The sequence below is a fragment of the Lacerta agilis genome, chromosome 3, assembly GCF_009819535.1.
Source record: "Lacerta agilis isolate rLacAgi1 chromosome 3, rLacAgi1.pri, whole genome shotgun sequence".
Taxonomy (NCBI): Eukaryota; Metazoa; Chordata; class Lepidosauria; order Squamata; family Lacertidae; genus Lacerta; species Lacerta agilis.
The window spans coordinates 69,609,691-69,631,336 of NC_046314.1; the positions used below are offsets into that span (position 1 = coordinate 69,609,691).

The following is a 21,646-nucleotide window of genomic DNA, read 5'->3' on the forward strand; positions in this document are numbered from 1 at the left end:
GGTTATAAGAGCGATGACTGACTTTAGCAATTTGAGAACTCTGCAGTGAATGAGCTAATTTGGTTTTAGCTTGGGACAGAAAGGAGCAATTTCTGATGCACTATTACTGTATGTCAGAATCTTATGCAGGGAGGAAACAGGAGATATGAATAGGGTGGGTCAAAGCATAACACTCACTCATCTGCACCCCTCCCCTTGCTGCAAATCTGGAAGGGAAAAAATAGGCTGGTGTTTTATTAGGTTTTGCCTACAGCTCTAATATTTCCAGCAATGTGTAGTCTAGTTGCCATAGGAAGCTATGGTGTATAATGCAGGAGACACCTATGGAAGAACAATGTACCTGTATAACTGATTCTTGGGCTCTTGGAAGAGCCAGAAAATTCTAGTTACAGAGAACTAAGTAAAAACTGTATGAAAAACTATCTGGATTGGCATCCTTTCCCCCCAGGATCACCTGGTCATAATGTTCATAGAAAGTTGTTTTTATTGTTTCAAAAGAAGGGTGTCTGGCTGTGCATTAAGATTTGTACACTTATATCATATAAAACAAGGTAAGGAACCAAATACTATAAAAAGCTATTTTGTTTCATACATAAGTACGATACTCTAAAACTTTCTATAATTCTTTTGATGTTGTTGAATTAAATCTTATTGAGTGAATGAAACTTTAAAATTCAGTTTAAAATTCAGTTTAAAATTCTGTTTAAAATTCTGTTTAAAATTCTGTTTAAAACTTTGATATGACCCGCTTGATGCTGCTTAATAATGATTTTGTAAAATCTTAAATGCTGAAACTTAAAATACTGAAACTTGATGTACTCTGAACTATGTAATATTATTTGATATTATTTGATACTGCCAGCTGAAGAAGGCATCCATGCCGAAACGGGGCCCTGTCCTGGTATCCCTGGTTTACATCTGACACGCATCGGAGAAGCTCTGACATCAATTTCTAAAAGACTCTTAAGGAAATTACAATATGAAACTACCTTTGATTTAAGACTGTAATTCTTTACAGAATTGATATTTTATTTGGATTTACTCACGAGTAAACGTATGTTGTTTGGTTAAAATTTTTTGGCCAGAGTTCTTATTTGGATTCTTTTTAGTGTATTGGGCAATAAGAACTCCAACTTCTTTTACGAGACATTCTATGTCAGCATTAAATTTCATGGTTTGCATTAAGATCCCACAAGACTACCGGCCCTATCCCATGTTGGATTTGAAACTGATTTTTACATATGAACTTGTTTTAATTTTTTAGTATATGGGATTCTTTTTACATATGGAATAATGTCACATCACTTCAAGATACTTTACAGGAAGTGATTCATAGATGGAATAAAAGAAACATTCATAATTATCTTTTCCATTGAATTTGTTTATTTTATTTCTCTTGCTGCTATTCCTGGTTACCTGTTGGCGTCCGTGAAGTGAATTCAGGGTCGAAATGAAAGGTGTCCTCTGGCCGTCCCACAGCAGGTTTAAAAGGCGGCATGATTTCTTTCCTGTACAACTTCTGCAAAACAACCACCACCACAAATGATGGATTAAAATAATTGCCAACAAGATACATAAAAGAACAAAAACACAGGAAAGATATTTTAGGCTACAGTCCATGGGTGTAGCTAGGGAGGGCAGCTGCCACCCCCCAAAAGCAAGTAAATAAATAAAAATATTTAACTGACCAATTGTATCACAGATAACTTGGTTCTGTCCCCCCAACATAAAGCCTACCCCCCAAAAATAAATCCTGGCTACGCTCATGCTACAGTCCTATACCTGGGAATAAGCTCTATTGAACACAATGGACCATACTTTCAAGTATACATGCATAGGGTGGTATTGTAATACACACATTGCATCTTGTGTTTAGGAAATTATGTTCATTGCTAAGCCTAGGAAAAGGTGGGAAGACCATCCTTGAACTATTCTAATACCTAAACATGCTTAGTGGTATCACACAAGTCAAATGAGGTATTAGTGTCGTAATGTACTACGATGCAATGTATGAAAACAACCACTAAGGGGTTTCTGTGATTGTCAGTCCTGGGTGAAGTCTTGCTTTAAATGGGAACGATAACCTTACACAAAATTGCTGTGAGGACAAATGAGGTAAGGGTCCAAAGTGCAGCTCCTTGTACACAGCGCTGACACGTGTTTGTCTCTTTGCACAGTGCCAGGCAGATGGCCAGCTTTAACACTGCTGACTACGTACTAGAGAAGGGAAAAGGCAAAGTGGAGGTCTGCAGTAAGCCCTTTCACTCCCTAACAAGTGACTGGTACTGTGAAGTCTGTGACAAGGAAGCAACCATCTGTTTCATGCCGCATGTAATCCCACTCAAGAACGTGAGGGGCTGTTTATTTATTTATTTATATTGTGCACGAAAAAGACAGAAAGAGAGGGAGAGAGAGAGAGGGAGAGAAGACTCATTGGGTGATCCACGTGCAGGAAATAGATAAGCACTGCAAATCCTAATGTGCTGAATGAGGTAATACAGTAGTTGTTTAAAAGTTGATTTTAAAAATGCTTCAAAGCAGACTTGTGAACACATATTTAAGATGGAAGAGGGGTGTGGGGTAACTGTTTATTTCTCACAAAGTTAATTTTCAAAATTCATCTTTGATTCCAACTTCCTCCACTTGTTTGTTGTACTTATTGATATTGTTTCCTATCAGGCCAATATTCCCGTCACAGTTTTCTTTGTTTGGACTAGATTCTGATGCCGTTTGCAACGTTGCTTTCTCAAACTCTCTTTTACACATTTCTTCGGGCAGAGCTTTGCTTCTTGCTGCTATTGTGTGTTTCCAATAACTCTTCCCAGGACTTCAATGTAAACTTAACAGATGTAAACCTGTTCTCCTGGGATCCATTTAACGTACCATGAAGAAGAATAAGGAAGCAACCATGAGTCACATGTTAAGCATCATTGCCATTATTTGTGAAGATATGAATGCTTTGTGTAACAGAATTTCCTTTTTAAAAATAGGTAGAAAAATGAGAGAGGCAGATGTAAACACACGTTCTATATGCATCTGGCAGTCTTCATCTGGAAGGGCCTGCATTTAATTGAATTAAGCATTATTTAGTCACTTCCTGCAATGAATAGCACCATGCAGATGTTCACACAGTGTAGAAATGAATGCATGGGGATGACGGCAGAAGATTCCACCTGCTGACCGTGTGCCCAACCTTGCCTCATGAATGGAAACCTGTTCACAGGGAGCTATGCATATGTACCCTTGTCCAAATAGTGCACTGAATGAGCCATTTGTATGTTTCATGTTTGTAAGGTGTGGTCCATCAATCCAGAACCAATGCTTGTTCAAAGGGCTCAGGTGCACAAGTTCCAACAGGGGGGCGGGGAGAGAGAACAGGCATAGTCTTATCTTCCCTTCCCTAAGATCGTCCATTTCCAGACTATTTGAATGTATGCACAGAGCTAATGACTTTGATGAGAAACTGAGCTGATCTCCAGATACCTTCCAGAAATAGAAAGGCAGCACTACAGCTAGTGACGCACAGCAACGCGAAAAAGCTGCTCCGCACAGGGATGAAGGAATGATTTCCCTGAACTATTATACACTTGCTACACACAGGAACATGAACACACAATCCAGTAAGTAGACACAGGGAGGAATTATCTTCTGGAACATTACTGAGTCTGAACCGTTGAATTGACAAAGCGATACTGTCAGGAGATGCCAAAAAAGGGCATCACTTTAGATCTATGAATCACTTTTCCATTTCTATGTTAATAGGCACACATAGCTCATTTCTATTTTTAACTCCAGTTGGTGTTTTTGATGAATATATTTCTTAGGCAGAAGAACTGGATAAAAACAAAACCCTTCTCCTTTGGAGTCTTTGCACTTGGGGGGGCATGATGGCCAACTGTCTTTGTTTAACGGTCAGATGAATTCATCAACGTCATCTCTCCACTCTGTGAGTCTTCAGCCTCTGCTGGTCCATATACACAGAGGATGGATGACGACAAGTAATGAAGTTGTTGTAGGCAGGGTGACCTCACCATACAAGGGGCAGCTTCAGCACATCTTAATTTTTTTAACTGGACATTTCCAAAACTGTTGCCTTATTCCTGAAGAGGAGATGCCACAATGCAGACACACCCTTGTGGGAATTATAGTTTAGCCAGGCGCTGGCATGCCACGCCTTTATATCAAGATAGAATAATTAATATACAGTGTTGGCATACCACACTTAATTAATCAACCTACAGAGCCTCATTTGGCATACCATTTGGCTCTGTGGGCACCAAGTTGGGAAACACATGTTTAGGCAGAGCAGGAGAACAAAGGAATAGCTGGAAAAGTACTGGGGGATCATGAGGTGTTCAGCGGGAGGGGGTGAGTAAGTGAGAGGAGAGCACGTACACAATGAAGATGTCATATGGGTGTAGCCAAAGGAGCAACTTCCATATTTGGTATTAGAAGGCACACCATTCCTTATTTGGTCTTTGGAGTTCTCTCTGTATCTTAATGTTTAACCTAGCTGTGAGTTTTCAATAAAAGGAGCCCACGAGAATGCCTCGTGGCAGCCTTCCCTTCACATCATCCTGTTCATCGCGTCAGTTAATTTCCCACAATCAACAATATCTAATATTAGTTTTAATATCTAATATTTCACAACAACACCCTGGCTGGATGCAATTAAAGCAGAGTAATTAACAACCAGAGGTTTATTATTAGGGCAAGCTGGGGATCATACGGATTTGGAAGGTTGGGAGAGGAATACTTGTAGCACTAGATTTTAATGGGATTTGAGTTGGTGAGTGCAATGTCCAGTGCTAATGTTGTTTTTTAAATTGTTTTAATCATTACTGTATCTTTTATATGTTTTACCCTTTTGTATTTTATCTGTGCCTTGAGTCCAAGTCTGGAGAAAAGTTGGGATATAAATGTCTGTTGAGACATTCTCAAAATACAAGGTGTATATTTGTAATATTTAATAGCTATTTTTATTAAACGATTTGCTTTTTAAAATACAGAACATTTAATTAGTTGGCAGCCTTAAATACCTGCTTATAATTAGTAACGGGAACTGTGGTGTGGTGTTTTTATTCCGTAACAATGCCTCCACCAAATGTGAAGGGGAAATATTATAAGAATAATGTGGCATAGGTAATTAGACTGTCTTTACTTTTCTTATTAGTATTTAATGAAAAGCAGTCTGAATACTTTAGATCATATCCAGCAGCGAAGTTTTTCTTCTCCATAAATAAAATATATCAATATTCATACCATGTGTGCTGAATGGGGCAAGAGGTATAAGAAAGACCCCAAAGTGTGTGATCTTGGAACAAAACTGAGCTCATTGCTGACCTTTCTTAGTAATAACAGCGATGAGAACAAAGCACCTGCATTAGCTCTATTCCTCTTCTCTAGCCACAAAGGCATTTTCAGCAGCTGGAAGCATCATTATAAGACATCAAGGACTAGCTTCTGTTCAGAACTCATGCTGGTTCATATTCAGAAAACCATCAAATCAAACAGACCATCTGCCGCTACTGGGCTTTTAAAAGCTACACTCAACCCCCACCCACCCCTGAAATGCTTCTTGCAAATAGTGGCGTTGCCAGTCTAGGGCTAGGATGAACAGCCTTAGACAACCAGGCTGGAATAGTAACATTAAAATCCCATCCATAATTATGTTGGGTTGAATCCAGAAAAACTTTATCTGAACTATATGATCATTATGTGGAAATTAGTCTTTCACATTTCAATTATATTTACTCATTGGTGTCCATGGGGGGGGGGGGAGCAGTCCCCTTCCCAGATGATCCACAGCCCCCCAGATGTGTAGCTTTCTTTCATTAAAAAGTAGCTGTCTAGCAGTTGTATAACCTGAGATTAGAAATGCAATTTTTTTTAATAGAAATTTTGAAACCAGGTTGGGAGAGTGGGTGGAGTTGGTGTCCTTCCCCCCCACCCCGCTAGAGATTTCAGAAAAGAACAGAATTAATTGGAAAAAATGCCATACTTTCTAATTTAAAGAAGTACTCTCTACATATTGCAAGTCACTTTGTTACTTTAGGAACATAAAATGCATTATGTAGGCATATAACTTGGTTTACCACAGAATATATGTTTGGTATATTAAAAGTACAGTTTACTCAAACATTAATTACAAATTGAATTATATTTTAGGCACCAGGAAAAAACCTTTCCTCTTCTCATAGGCCTTTTAAAACTGTGTGGGTGGGTTATTGTTTTGTTTGTTGTTATGTTGTGTATTTTTTGTGTTTTTGTTTTGTAAACTGCCCTGTGATGCTCAGAAGAAGGGTGGTATAGAAATTTAATAAATAAATATTTTAAGTTTTTTTTTTATTAAAAGTGGCATTACAAGCTGCTGAATTGTAAGGAACATAGCATATTTTTGTTTTGCCAGTTTACGAGAAGCAGGCATAACTATCAGAAACTATCAATATTATAATAAAAAAGAATAGCAGAAATTGATAGCAGAAACTATCAACATAATAAAACAAATCATTACTTATTCTAAAAATTACTGTCTTCTCCAGTCCTCCACAACGGCAAGTTGACATAAGAAGAGTTGAGGAAAAGGGGAGGGGAGACAAGACTCAATGAACACTACATGAAATTCAATTGTCCTCTAAGCTAACCATTCCTGTTTTTTTTTATATATTTGCCATCACATTTATCATGGACCTCTAAAAACCAAAGGTTTGGCCTGATTGAAAATTCCACCCATCCACATGTCAATTTATTGCTTGGTTTGATGTATTTCCAAAAATAGACCAATTTCTTTCAGATGCTACAGAAGGTGGAGGAATCTGAAGTAGGAAAGAAGTAAGATGAGTCAGAGGTTGTGCTGTGCAAGGGCCTTGCAGTGGTGCTGCAGGAGGGTTATAATTGGCAGAATCCTAGACTGTGTTCCTTGGCCAAATACCTGAAGATGTTCTTTACTCTGCAACATTTGAAAGTACCTTTCCAACAACAAGCCCCAAGGGTGCTGCTTGTTTTATAATCTAGTCAAATGCAGAAGCAGTGCTATCGTCACTTACATGTCTGCCTTTAAATCTTGGACCCAACAAATCTGCAGAAGCACAGATTGGATGGAAACAAAATTATGTAGACCTATACTAGACAAGAGGACAGAAACAGATGCTCCAACCATAATCATCATCATCATCATCATTATTTATTTGTACCCCGCCCATCTGGCTGGGTTTCCCTAGCCACTCTGACGGCTTCCAACAAAGATTAAAAATACATTAAAATGTCACACATTAAAAACTTCCCTAAACAGGGCTGCCTTCAGATGTCTTCTAAATGTCAGGTAGTTTTTTTATCTCTTTGACATCTGAAGGGAGGGCGTTCCACAGGGCGGGCGCCACTACCGAGAAGGCCCTCTGCCTGGTTCCCTGTAGCTTTGCTTCTCGCAGTGAGGGAACTGCCAGAAGGCCCTCGGCGCTGGACTTGTGTCCGGGCAGAATGATGGGGGTGGAGATGCTCCTTCAGGTATACTGGGCCAAGGCCGTTTAGGGCTTTAAAGGTCAACACCAACTCTTTGAATTTTGTTCAGAAATGTACTGGGAGCCAATGTAGATCTTTCAGGACCGGTCAAACACCAGCTAGCTGCCGCATTCTGGATTAGTTGTAGTTTCCGGGTCACCTTCACCATGTCAGTAAGAGGAAGGCAACATGCAAAGAAGGCACTGGATCCTTTTTTCTTCTCTTATGACAATGGCGATGCCCATCAAGAGGCAGAAATATATACTGCTCTTGCTTGTCCTCAGTGTTTTTTCCACCTGAATTTTGCTGTGTGTTTTTTCTGGCCCTTCAAATCCCTACCTGAGATATAAAGCAAAACATGCAGGCACTGTTCTCATCTGTTTTATGAGAAAGGAGAGGACTTGAGCCTTTCTGTGTTTTGAGGCAATGAATGAATTGTAGCAATGACTGACATCTACAAAAGCAGATCTAGCCTATTAGAGAAAGAGAAGGTTAGAGGAGGAGGGGGAGGAGGAGGAGGAGGAGTTTGGATTTGATACCCCGCTTTATCACTACCCGAAGGAGTCTCAAAGCGGCTAACATCCTCCTTTCCCTTCCTCCCCCACAACAAACACTCTGTGAGGTGAGTGGGGCTGAGAGACTTCAAAGAAGTGTGACTAGCCCAAGGTCACCCAGCAGCTGCCTGTGGAGGAGCGGAGACCCGAACCAGGTTCCCCAGATTACGAGTCTACCGCTCTTAACCACTACACCACACTGGCTCTCTAGAGTGATATATGTACTGTCTAGACTAGGGACAGCAAATATGGGCCCATCAGATGCTGTTGGACTCACATCAGCCCCAGCCAGTGAGGTAAGAAATTATGGGAATTGTAGTCCAACAACATTGGGAGAGCCCCACATTGGCTTGACTCTTGAGTAGTAACTTCTTGGTTTGTTTTGGGGGCTTTTATTTTGGTCTGTCTTAGTGGAGGAGTGATTATTGCCCCACAGAAAACAGTTCAGGTATCCAGAATTTTAGTGTAGCCAAAATTGGGCAGTAGACAGTAGTGGATGGTGTTGTGGGTCAATGGCACTCACTTGATCTCCTGACAGCTGATTCACTGTGAAGGAGGAGAGGGGCGATGTGGTAGGGAGGTCTGTGCGGCGCGAATGCACGGGTAGGGGACAATCCAGCTGTCGTTGAGGTTTTTTTTTTAAAAAAAGAGTTGCTCTATGCAGAATTGCATTCCTGCTTGCAAATACACTGGGGAAGCACTGCTGGAGTCAGGTTGTTCTGAGCAGGGGGAAATCCTGGATTTGGTCTGCACATCTAACTAGTCAGACAAGACAATCCTGTGAATTACTTACATTCCAGTCTATAGTAGCAAAAAAAGGATGCCGCTTAATTTCTTCAACTCCATCAAGGCCAGCACCTGCCAAAGCAATGAAAGAGAGACACAGAGGATGTAAAATGAACACCATTTCTAATAAAGAGGACTTTCTCATTGTCTCCCCAACCCCAGCAAGATATTTGTGGCTGTTGGGGGCAAGAGAGCCGGCTTTCTGGTTGTGGTTCCAAAACTACAAAATAGGCTTTCAAGAAAGGTTTGTCTGGTCCCTTTTTTGCCTCCTTTTATGTGAGCACTTAAATTGAAGTGGGCTTCTTCTTCTTCTTCTTCTTCTTCTTCTTCTTCTTCTTCTTCTTCTTCTTCTTTAGCTGGGGCCTCCCAATGATGGATTTTATTGCTGCTGTTTGTGTTCCATGGTTGCTATTTGAGGCATCAATTGTGCTAAGTTGGACTCAGAGGAACTGTGAAACAATGCATGTCCCAAAGGGCTCTCACTAACACAAATAGTATACAGCATTTATTTTCAGCTGTAGTACTGTACACCAGAGTTTAAAAACAACAACAACAACAATAGTAGTAGTAAGAGGAACAGAATCATCCTGCCCTCACCTTCTGTTTCCTGCTAACGTAATTGACCCCTTCACTGTCAGTAACTGCTCGTGCTTTAAGTTAGTTCTTTACCACTTATGTAGTGCTGAACAGCAACATCTAATCAAAGTAATTCCTGGAAAGACTTCTAGTTAAAACCCTATAGGTGGACTTGAAAAGAACAAATGGTTTTCTGTAGAAGCTGCAGTTATATAAGTGGACAGAGAAAGAATCACATTGGCAGGCCAAAAATGCAAATACTTTTATGAAGCGTACGTCGCCTACACACTCACAGCAAGCATTTCAACCACATCATCAATCTTCCTTTATTTAACCATCTTCTGAATGTTCATTGTCAGAACCTGACCCCAGTGCTACTTGTAACAAGTGTGAATGATCATATGAAACATTTTTTTCAGTGCAATGCTGTGGCTGAGGCAGAGACTTGCAGGATCCAGCTCCAGAGACCAACTGCTGGTGCAAGGGACAACGTCCTCTTGCATCACTGATGGGACCCAAGTCCAACCTCAGCCAGTTATGGAACACACTGTACTGTATCTGAAGGACCCCTGGAAGGGAACTGAATCTACTATGTGGAAGCAATGCAGAACCTGAGAGGACACTTGGTGGCTTTGTATGTGGAAATACACGACAGATACACATGAAAAGTTACATGCCTTTTTTTTTAGATTGATCTATGGTGGCGATAATAGCAGGAGCAGAAGCATTTGCACGGCACTTTCAAGTATTGAAAGCACTTCACATGCATTAGCTAGTTGCAAGCCTTGTAACATCCCTATAAGGTAAGTGAGTATTATTGTCCTACATAGGAAAGGGGGAAGGATGAAGGGCAAGAGAGTGTGCCTTGCCTAAGGCCATCTAAGTTCATGGTCAAGGCAAGATTCAAACTGGGACATCCTGCGATTGTACTATATTGCACTTTTGTATATTTCTTTTGTAATATGTAATATGCTGTTTGGGGTACCAAAAGGTATATAAATATACCTATACGATACTGTGAGTATGGGGGGCTGGGAAGGAATCTACATGAGCTTTAAATTTCATTGGAATATTTTCTACATGTATCTCACTGTTTGATTAAGTTGATAAACATTCCTAGGGGGAAACACTGGATGAGTGCCTTTAAAAAGAATGAAGACATAGGCTAAGATTATGGACGGCATTAAGGATAGCTCTGTGGGATCAGTCCATCCAAGGCCAGCCTAACTGCAGAGGAAGATCTTTTTACTTCAGTCTTCAGAGTGACATCCAAGAAACTTAAGCTTCCTTTCATGGCCTGTAGCAGCTGACATGTGTGCATTATGGGGAAAAAACAACACCCTTTACCTTAAAGATTATATTAGTATTTGTAGCAGCTCCAGCAAAGAAAAACAAAATCTGAGAGTTTCCTTCCTCCTCAGCTACATATCAATAGAAATGCAAGACCTATAGCTCAGCCAGATGGCAATGACACCAGGCTGCCAAGAATCCTGTTAACAGCTGCCTGTTAGAACTCTACTGGAGGGACTGGTGGGTGTGCTGTCAAATGCTGTATATAGTCAGCCTTCGTCATGCCACCTCAAGCAGTTGAGCAGCTAGGATGCAAGGTGGAGGAAAACCATCTTTCCTTTTCCTCTCCGATTTCCTTTTCTGATTGGATCAAATTATGTACTTAATTTAGCTTTACATGTTTATTTGGAATCCAAGTCAGAAAGCTGGTAATGTAGCTTAGACACGGTAGCAGCTTTTCACATCTATCTGCACTTGCTCTGTCCTGTGTTTGGCTCTCTAAAAGAAATTTAATTAGATGCCATAATCCCCTGGGATGCTGCTGTCAGTGAACTCCTTAATGAACTGGGTAATTAGGTAATTTCAAAAAAAATAAATCCTGAGACAAATCTTACATGAGACAAAGTTTCACTTTTTCTTTTTCCTATAGTATTTCTCCCCTTTTCTGCTTAAGTTTCCTGCAAGCAGTGTGTGTGTGTGTGTGTGTGTGTGTGTGTGTTGTGGCCCCTTCAAGATTAACAAATTGATTATGGCATAAGCTTATGCCATAAGGAATTTGCTTAATCTTTAAAATGCCACAAGACACTCTGGTGATTTTTGCTACAAGAGACCAGCACATAAAAAGAGGGCATTGGAAGATGGTGAGAGCTGGGTAGGGAACTTAATTGTTTCCATGCACTAGATTCTTATCAGAATTAGCCTTGCGGGCCAAATTTTAGTTGTGGGTGTGGCCACTTACCTGTCAGTCATGGAATGTCACAAAGATTCAAGGTGCTTTGAAGTCCTGAAGTTGGGACCTTGCAAGGCACTGCTAAAACAATTTTTTTCCTAGGTTTTATCAGGGCTTTTGATGTGAAGGTCTTGGAAAATCCTGCCGCTTTGTCTATGTACTCCCCTTCTGGACTAGGAGCAGGCATGCACAGCCATCTCGGGATTTAACTCTGCCCTGTGACTCATTAGATGACATCAGAAGTGACATTGGCTGATGAGTGGGTGGGTGTGGAATTAATTTAATTTGGTCATTTGTTCAGTATTTTATAATTTTATCAATCTATGATGTTTTAATGCTTATATTGTACATCACTGTTGTACTGTTTCTGTATGAGCTGGCTGTTTAGAAATATTCCTATAAGGAAACAAATAACTAGCATCTGTTTCGGTATGTGTAGACAACACTTAGCTACCATGACTAATTGCCATTATTAAACCAATTCTTCATCAATCTGTGCAATCCATATTAAAAGCCCAAAACACATATTTAATTAAAGCTTCATTACCTTTCATCTCTTCCCAGCACATTGTTCAACTATGCCATATACATGAGAACAAATCAAGGAACAAGGAAAACAAACTACAGATTAACATTTGACTATAATCTATCACTGAATTTACCACAGACCAGAAATGAAATGAATCCCCATACCTAATCTGTTGGATGGATTCCTCTTGAAAAGAGCTCGAAGCAAACTCTGAGCTTCTGTGCTCAAAAACTGTGGCATTCCTAGCTTGGCTCTGAAAGAACAGAAACTTTTTAAAATGTAGGAGGCCTTTTCAGAAATGTCTAAAAAGATACACACATATTTAGCAGTGGAAATAAATACAGATGTGCAGGGGAAATATGTATGGAAAAATATATAGAGTTCCCAAAGTAATCTCGAGGCATATTGGATAAAGACTGCTCCATAATACTGACTCCATTAAACATTTCTTTAATTCTTTCCTCATAGTCTTTATCATGCTTATTCTTCTTCACAATGGCTATGGGAAGTGTGTAATTCCCCCCTTTAAATACAAAATGGCAGGAACTCTGCCCTCCTTTGCATCTAGTCACCTTAGCGGGAATAGGAGAAAAATGGGCATATGCAATAAATAATTTAATTTGGACGCCATGTTGCAGGTTGGGGTCTGATATAGCTGCAGATTACTGATCTAGAGCTCCCAGCTATTTATTTTATTTACCCTACTACTAGCTCATGTATGGGAAGGGCTGTACCATAGCACAGTGGTGGGACACCTGATTGGCATGCAGAAGGTCCCAGGTTCAATCCCCAACATCTCCAGATAGGCCTGGGAGGTACCAATCTGAAATCCTGGAGAACTGCTGCCAATCCATATAGGCAGTACTGAACCAGATGTGCCAATGGTCTGACTGTTCACAGATTATTTCAGAATTGGTAGGTTCGTCTTTAAATGAAAACTGAATCAAATTCCTCCCCCGCCTCTACAGCCAAGCAAACTTTGACTATTCCAAGCAAAAGAATACACATTTTGTTTTACGTCAACAAACAAGTTGGAGCTTACTACTCACTTGAGAATGAGAGCCATTGTCTCCTTTCTGTCTTTCCCCTGGAATGGCAACGACCCTGTCAACATTTCAAACTGTAAAAGGAGGAGAGCAGAAAGCTAAATAAAGACCTAAGTGCACAAGCATTGCAAGTAAGTAGTGTGGTGTTCTTGGCAGAAGTGCTGGTGATCATTGCAATTGGTGCCATAGACCCTACCTCAAAGAGCCCCCAAGGGAAGTCCAACCTCTATGGTTAGAGCCCTTAACCCCTAAATTATTTTGCCTCTTTTGTTTGCCTTCCTTCCACCCTCCCCCCAAATTCTTTTAGTTCCCTAGTTTATGAGATGCCACTCCAAGCGCGATCGGCATCATGCTAACATCTGTTCCACTTTGATTAAGACGAATTATAATTGGATACTAAATCTACTTTAAATAGCTCGGAGTACATCTTTCACTTACATTTTGGTAACTGAAAGCAATACAAGTGGAAATATAAGCCCCAAAGAATAGTTGTTCTACATTTGCTTTGACAGATTAAATGGCTTTTTAAAAAGCCGTACCAAATTCAAAATTCAAGGAGCATCACACAAGTTCCACAGGAATTGTATTTTTTTCCCTTATTGAAAATTAGCTCAAAATGTCATTTACTGAGTACAGCAAATAGCCTGAGTCCAATGTGGCATCTGGTGATACTAAAAAACAATGGCCCAGTTCAGACATAATGGGAAATCATTCTTCCCTGCTACAAAAATGAGTTTGCAAAAGACCTGTGCTCACTCAGTTGTGTGCTCTTCTCTACTCTATTCCATGCCCGAGAGGAGGCGACTGAAAGCTTCCGCAAGGATTGAGGAACCTCCAGATGTTGCTGTATACCAGTTGCGTGGCTATATCCCTCCCTCCCAGGTGAATAAAGACACAAGACACATTGAATCGAATTAAATGGGCGTAAAGGCCACAACTTTATTGGTTACGGATGTTGAGCGGTATTGGCTTAGGCATTGGATCCTAACCACTATATCTGACCCCCAACCCGGGTGTTGGGGGTCCGTGAAGGCTTAACCACCAAGGGCAGAACCCCTGAAGCGTATCAAGGGGAACTGCCCCCGTGATCACCGTTGGGGCGTGGTTTAGGCCCTAACCTCCCTAGGCTTCGGACGGGACCACGCCCCCGGAAACCTTTTACAGGAATACCCTTCCCATGAGGGGCAGGTGATGGCGCTACCTCCCCTTTGAACCTCCATTGATGTTATCCAATGCCTAACCGCCAAAACCAAAGTTGTGACGAATTGCTACGAGGTAGGTGAAAAAACCCTCAATGGGAAAAAGTCCTACCAGGCCCCCCAGCCAAGTGAGGCGACCAACCGGAGTCCATAGCAAGTCAAAACCTAACCTAAAGGGTGGGTGGGCGGGAGAACCGATGCAGCTGGGAGCAGGAAGAAGAGAGGGGGAAGTATTCCCGCCACCTCTGTTTAAAGGGACTGTTGGCCCCTCCCCTTAGCTGACCGGATTGGTCAGCCATCGGGGAAGGGCATGGGGAATCTACCATCTGCACAGGGGCTGAACCTCAGCCCCTGTACGCATGCTCGGGTCGTGATGCCCGCAACGCCACCTCCTGCCGATAGGCGGAAGTGGCTTTCTCATCAGCCCCAGCCAGCATGGTCAGTGGTCAGGAATAACAGGAGTTCTACTCTAACAACATGTGGAGGCTCACAATTTTCACAGCCCTGATTTAATCTAACCAGTTTACCAGAACTTGGATGTCACACTCACAGGAAAGAACAAGATATGGAACCTGCATTTAAAGAGATACAGGATTTGAAGTTTTTCAAGTGAGCAACATCCATGGATTACAGAAGAGGAAACAAAAGTGCTTAGTACTATTCTGAACAGATGAAAATCCAAAGAGAAGAAAGAAAGGTGACAAGCTGGTGTTTGACCTACACAATATATAGCAAAAGCTATTCTAGAAAATGAAATATCCTTCTTAAAAAGAGGAGCAGCTCCACCTTTCACCACAATGTGGAAACTTTTACCAGCAAAGTGTGACAGTCACCTGACAGTGTAGGCCGATAGATAGAAAATCATCTTTTTAATGAATGTCTGAAAATTATAACCATTTTAAAATAAAATGTCAGAACATGTCTACACAATGCTGAAGCTGGAGTTTCCATCAATCACACAAGATCCAATGGTCTATATAAGAATTTGTTGCTGTTAGTGAAAAGAAAAATTACTCTAGCTGTTCTTGCAAAAGCTACTGATGCAAATAAAACTAAAAGCTCCCCTTGCATCATATGCAGATAGAAGACATCTTGGAAAAAAAAAAACATGAACTAGGACTATGACATCCATGTGACCTTAATGCTGTGGATCGCAAATATGCAGTGCACAAGAGGGAAGGTTTGCAGGAGTAGAAACATTCTTCCTTCAAAAGAAACCCCACTCCAATGAGAACTGAGAATGCCAACTGACCATAGAATGTTGACAGCTGCATGGGAGGGATAGAAAACACAGCAGGCAAGTGGGGAAAGGAAGGAGAATGGAATGGAGTGTGCTGGAAAAGAGCATGGCTGGCTAGCTGGATTCTACACTGCAACGTTTTGTTGCAGCACCAATAGCCATTACAATTTTGAGAGGAGAATACAGGAGAAGAATCCTTCTGGCTGTAAATGTTAACTGTACCTTATATTTATGAACATTAAGGAAAGTTAGATATTGAGGGTGGGGGCAGAGTTGGCATATACATTATTTCTATCTAACATCACTAAAAAGTAGCAAATATTGCACACAATGCTCTCTTTGAGTGGGGAGCACAGCCTATTAAAAATATTCATATAACAAATTTTGTTTTCTTTTTAGTACTTTCCCCCTGTGTCCAGATAATTTAAAATTGATGGCTGTAGTTTACTGAGCTTGCTGCAAGGTACTGTCTGACACTTTCTAAGGTCACTTTGGCACAAAAATATTGATTGATACTTTTTAAGGTCACTTTACTCTGTTCTTTGAGGCTGAGGGCACAGGAATGACTAAGAGATCCACTGGGATTCACACAGAAGGAAGGAAGGAAGGAAGGAAGGAAGGAAGGAAGGAAGGAAGGAAGGAAGGAAGGAAGGAAGGAAGGAAGGTGAATGAAGTTCCTGCTAGGAAATGAAATACAATAGGAAGACCTGTGCACATAAGACACACAGCAGCAACCTGCAGGTGAGAGGTTAGTGCACGCTATCCTTTCAGAAAGTTTGCTTTGTTGCCTCATTATGACATGTTCATCTTCTTTAGAAAAAGGAAGCATGGGAAAATAACTGTGTGAATTGGCCCTGTGACTGGTGTTTGATGGTGAATACTGGATTTGGGGAAATGATGTTATTCTGGGTTAAACAAACCTGTGAAATGATATGTGTCCTAAAACAGACCTTCATTCTGCTGACCGCATATATAGAGGCTGTCTCCTGTAATCACCGCAGACAGAACAGAATTCAAATATAGATGTGAGCACATTCTGGGGGTTTCAGCTGACACCAAATCGCTCTTCATCATCTCTGTCTCTTAACTTCTCCTTGGTGTCCAGGGCCAGCCCTACCATTAGGCAGAGTTAGGCAGCTGCCTCAGGCAGAAGATGGTGGAGTATGAGTGTCTGTGGTTTGCTGCCACCACGCCCTGCCATTCTTTCTGGGCATTCCACTCTGTTGGAGGAGGACAAAGTTGTGTGAGGCACAGAGCCAGCTCTGTGCCCTCCAAGCTAGCCTGCTTCCCATCAACAATGCTACTGTTGAAGTTCAGTTGCCAGTCTGGTTAGCTTCTTTTATGGAATGGTGGTAGGAGACACCATCTTGTCCTTTTCCTCACGTAACAAAATGCCTTGGGCAGGCCCTGTTGGTGTCTATATATCTTGTAGAAGACTCAGAAGCCCCATTTTACTCTCCACACAGATAAAAAGAATCATAGAATTGTACAGTTGGAGGGGAGCACAAGGGTCATCTGGTCCAACCCCCTGCAATGCAGGAATCTTTTACCTCCAGTTCCTTCAATATGAAGTTCTAATTTCAGCCACTTCATAATCCTGAGGAGACCAAGGAAGGGTTACTTAATTTCTCTCTTTCTTGACCTCTCTTTTTGCATTAATTCATCTGGCAGTATACTAAGGCTCTCCAGTTTCCTAGCAACAGCATGTTATGGATTATGAGGCGGTGCTTCTCTAATGAATAGAAGCTGCAGCAAAAACTCAACTACTTCCCTTCCCTTGGGATTGGATAATATATAAAGAAGTACAAAGAAGTGTGGACAGCCTCAGTTGAGGTGGATGCAATGGGGAAAACTGCCAGAACGGCAGACTCTCAGCGAAAGAAGCTGAAATACTAAACGCTCAGAATAAAACTGCTTCATAGCAGTGATAAGTGCCAGAGATGATTTCGTTTCTCAGTGCTGATATCATGTGGATGGTGAAGAAACCCAAACTCATAAATGTGCTCCTTAGTAGTTTAATAATGGTTTGATAAGAAATAGCAGAGCCACTGCCAAAAGGTCCACCAGGCTAAAGCAGTCAATCCCAAAGTAAGGATTGTCTCATTACCATTAGGACACCAAAGGACCACCAGTCTGCGCTTTGAGTGTGGCCTCGCCGGTTGACCACCTCTGGGGCCATGTACTCTATTGTCCCGCAGAATGAATATGCTCTCTTGTCATGATCGATGGCTTCCTTGCTCAGGCCAAAATCTAAATAAAGGTAGATTTAAAAAAAGAAAGAAATTGAGAATGTGATATAAGGACACTTGCAGTCACTTTAAATACACCAGTCAAGACACAGAACCTGATCCAGCTCTATATATTTTTTTAAAAAATAAAAATTATTAGTCTCTTTTCTAGAAGAACCAAGCAATGAACAAAGGGAAGAGAATTTAAAACCAGAAACCACATGTAAATCTTAGAAGCTGAAATATAAACTTTATACACTTCTTCTAAGTTTTGAGTGTTGCCCTCAGTTGGTGGCCCTGGAGGTTCAGCATCAGCAGATGCTGCCATCAAGTTAAAGTGGGCTTGGAATAGCCTTGCAATGTAAGTGGTTTGCAGTGGGAAGGAGTGAATTTTAGTAAATCTGCAATGGGAAGGAGTTCCACAACTGAGGAGCAGCCCCCAAATGCTATCCGTTTTCTGAACCTGATGCAAAATTGCTATTGTTCTGGTTCGCCAGAAGCAGCTTAGTCATACTGGCCACATGACCCGGAAGCTGTACGCCGGCTCCCTCGGCCAGTAAAGCGAGATGAGCGCCGCAACCCCAGTCGTCTGCAACTGGACGTAACGGTCAGGGGTCCCTTTACCTTTGCTGCATCTGAGATATTGTTTATTTAATTTGAAGAATTTATGCCTTTCTATTCACACGTTTCTCAAAGCAGCTTAGCAAGAAGAAGTAAAACAACAACGTGCTAAACTGAAAACCTAGATTAAAACATCACAAAACAAGGCCATTAGAGCGGCATCTATTAGTTTTCATCGCAATGGATTACAAAGGAGGTGGGATCTAATTAGGCTTTAAAGCTAAGCCTTGAATCGTGCCAAAAGAGATCAGGAATCAGTGAAAGTTCAAGCATGTATCTCAGTGTCTATTCATCATCAGGAGGAAAAGACAGGTAGAATGCAAAAAGATGGAGCTGCTACATGGGGTGTGGGGGATGCTACACACCTGTAATCTTAATGTGTCCTTCTTCATCTAGAAGTATGCTGGAAGATGATACATAGAAAAGTTTAGGACAAATGGAAAACATATTAAATAAATTCAGAAGGTGCATAATTGGTACATACAACTTGAAGCAATTCAGTGTGAAGAAAACCACAGGCATCCATTAAATCTTCCTCTTATATTTGTGTATTGTAAAGGTCTCCACATGAACAAATGCAGATCAATGGAAGGGGACCAGGCTTGGATCATAACTAGCCACCATGTCTCAGCCTCAGGTCTGCATCTCTAAAGTGGAAATAACATTACGCTATCTTATAGTTGTGCCCATAAGACATACAAAGTATATAGTGTACCATCCCATTGTGTGATTATGTTGATAATTTTCCTTCAGTGATCTATAAACTTCCATGTGAATGTCCTGCATTATTATTGTTGTTGTTGTTGTTGTTGTTGTTGTTGTTGTTAAAAATGGGTGTTTACCCATTTTTGTAAATTCAAAAATAAATACAATCGGGAACCTTTGGAAACAAACATCTCTATAAAATAATGCCATATTATTAAACTATCAAGTCAACATCAAAAATATGGATTAAGAAAATAATACTGACCAGGCCAAACAATCAGAGCCACAACCACAATTACTGTAGTTTCCTTTAAGGTAAGGTAAAAACAAGTTTTAAAGGTCTGCTTGAAAATATTCAGGAATGGGGACTGCCTAATACCATATGGATTAATATCCCACACTTGTGGAGCCACCACTGAAAAACCTCTGGCTCAGAATGATGGAGCTGTACAAATAGTGTGTGATGTCGGTGGGGCATTGTAATATTTTCTGCTATTTTCCAGACTAGCCAGGCAAAAGCAGTCAAGGAGAATGTGGAGAGGGCTGGTGAGAAGTGTGCCTGGGGAAGATTCCCAAGGGCCTGGAGGTTCCCCACTCCTGATCTAATGGATGGGCCCCAGGAGAATAGGCTTGTAGGGAAAGTGTAACAAGTAGTTTTTCATTTGCTTCTCTCCCACCCCATCCAATGAGCTTATTCTTCACATTCCTTTCTATTCATCCATTTGGGCAAGGGTAAAAAAAGGACTGTGTGTGATTCCCCCTATCATTTTTTTTAAATAAAATATTCTGAAAGCTGCAACAATAACTCTCACTCCCACATTGTTGTATTTTGCAGTGAAATGTAATTTGAAAGGAAATGATACCCGGTAGAACATTTGTGGGCTGGGAACAGACTGTTACGGAGAATAAATGAATAATGAATACTGACAGTTGTCACTACTATTGTTCAACTACTATCTCTCTACTGCCTTTCTGACAAAGCCATGCGCATAACAGTTGTACACCACAAAAGGAGTATACAATCCTTGCTGCTCAACAAATCTTCATTTAAAACAACAATGCTGTTCTACAATCCCCTTATCTGTATCTAACACAGACGAGAAGAAGGAAGACACACACACACACAGAGAGAGAGAGAGAGAGAGAGAGAGAGAGAGAGCATATCTTCCATAGGCAAGGGGGAAACTGATTCTGCATTGCTATTTGTGTGGTGCCAGTGTGGTGTAGTGGTTAAGAGCGGTAGACTCGTTATCTGGGGAACCGGGTTCGTGTCTCCACTCCTCCACATGCAGCTGCTGGGTGACCTTGGGCTAGTCACACTTCTTTGAAGTCTCTCAGCCCCACTCACTTCACAGAGTGTTTGTTGTGGGGGAGGAAGGGAAAGGAGAATGTTAGCCGCTTTGAGACTCCTTCGGGTAGTGATAAAGCGGGATATCAAATCCAAACTCTTCTTCTTCTTCTTCTTCTTTCTGCCTTGAATGCCCCCACTAAGTTTTCCCGGAAGGAGAGAGGAATGTAGTCCCTGGGGTTGTTATTAACCAAAAGGAAAAATGGCTGGTATGGTCCTGGCAAAAGCAAGGGGGCCAGCAACTGAGTTTGGGGAAAAGATTACTGAGCCTTTTGGTCAAAGATAGTTGTAAGGCGTGTGGGTTGCATCCAATGCCTTCAAGGTTCCCCACTTGGAAAAACCTTCCCTTTCAAGGAAATGGCTGTAATGGTCAGCCAGCCTAGATGCCTCCTGAGTAGCCTTGTTCCCCAGGTACAGATAGAGAGGCAAAGGTAGCTTCCACATTGGTAGTTTTAAATTTTGCTTTTGATTACATGCTTCAGCAACCCTTTTTAATTTGTCTCTCAGAGGTGCCCTGCCCCACTGCTCCTCTACAAGAATTGTGGTCAGGATATCAAGCTGCCTTGTTAATTGGCAAGCTACTTCCTCACCAGGTCCCTCACAGGAGCAAAAATGAGTACAAAAAATGACTGACTTGCTCTACAGGCTTCTGTGGAGCCAGTGTGGTGTAGTGGTTAAGAGCGGTAGACTCTTAATCTGGGGGACCTTCCTTCTTTTTATACCATTATTGCTACTGTCACTGCAGGACAATTTCCAGCCAGCTTTGGTGCTGGTGGGCTTCAGCTGGGATATGGTGCCCAAACCCAGAATCTAGAGTGTGTCTCCAATTGCCAGGAATCCATAGAGAAGGGCCATAATTCAGGGGAAGAGCATCAGCTTTGCATGCAGAAGGTCCCAGGTTCCATTCCTGAAGTCTTCAGGTATGGTTGGGAGAGACTCCTGGTCTGAAACCCCGAAGAACTGTTGCCAGTCAGTGTAGACAATACTGAGCTAGATGGACCATGGTCTAACTCGGTAGAAGGTAGTTTTCTATGTTCCCCTGTTCATCATACAGGTGAGTCATGAGGTACTCTCATTT

General features: G+C 41.4%; 1 protein-coding gene across 3 annotated transcripts in view; it reads right to left on the reverse strand.

The window, feature by feature from the left end:
- The window catches only part of RPS6KA2 (ribosomal protein S6 kinase A2), a 212,836-nt gene that overhangs the window by 21,386 nt on the left and 169,804 nt on the right, over window positions 1–21,646 (reverse strand). For all 3 annotated transcript variants that reach the window (XM_033144161.1, XM_033144163.1, XM_033144162.1), the window contains 6 exons: window positions 18,881–18,918; window positions 17,774–17,916; window positions 13,231–13,301; window positions 12,346–12,434; window positions 8,845–8,909; window positions 1,417–1,519 (listed from right to left, as the gene is read on the reverse strand). In XM_033144161.1, the coding sequence (XP_033000052.1) occupies window positions 1,417–1,519; window positions 8,845–8,909; window positions 12,346–12,434; window positions 13,231–13,301; window positions 17,774–17,916; window positions 18,881–18,918 (509 nt within the window). The remainder of the gene's footprint in view (window positions 1–1,416; window positions 1,520–8,844; window positions 8,910–12,345; window positions 12,435–13,230; window positions 13,302–17,773; window positions 17,917–18,880; window positions 18,919–21,646) is intronic.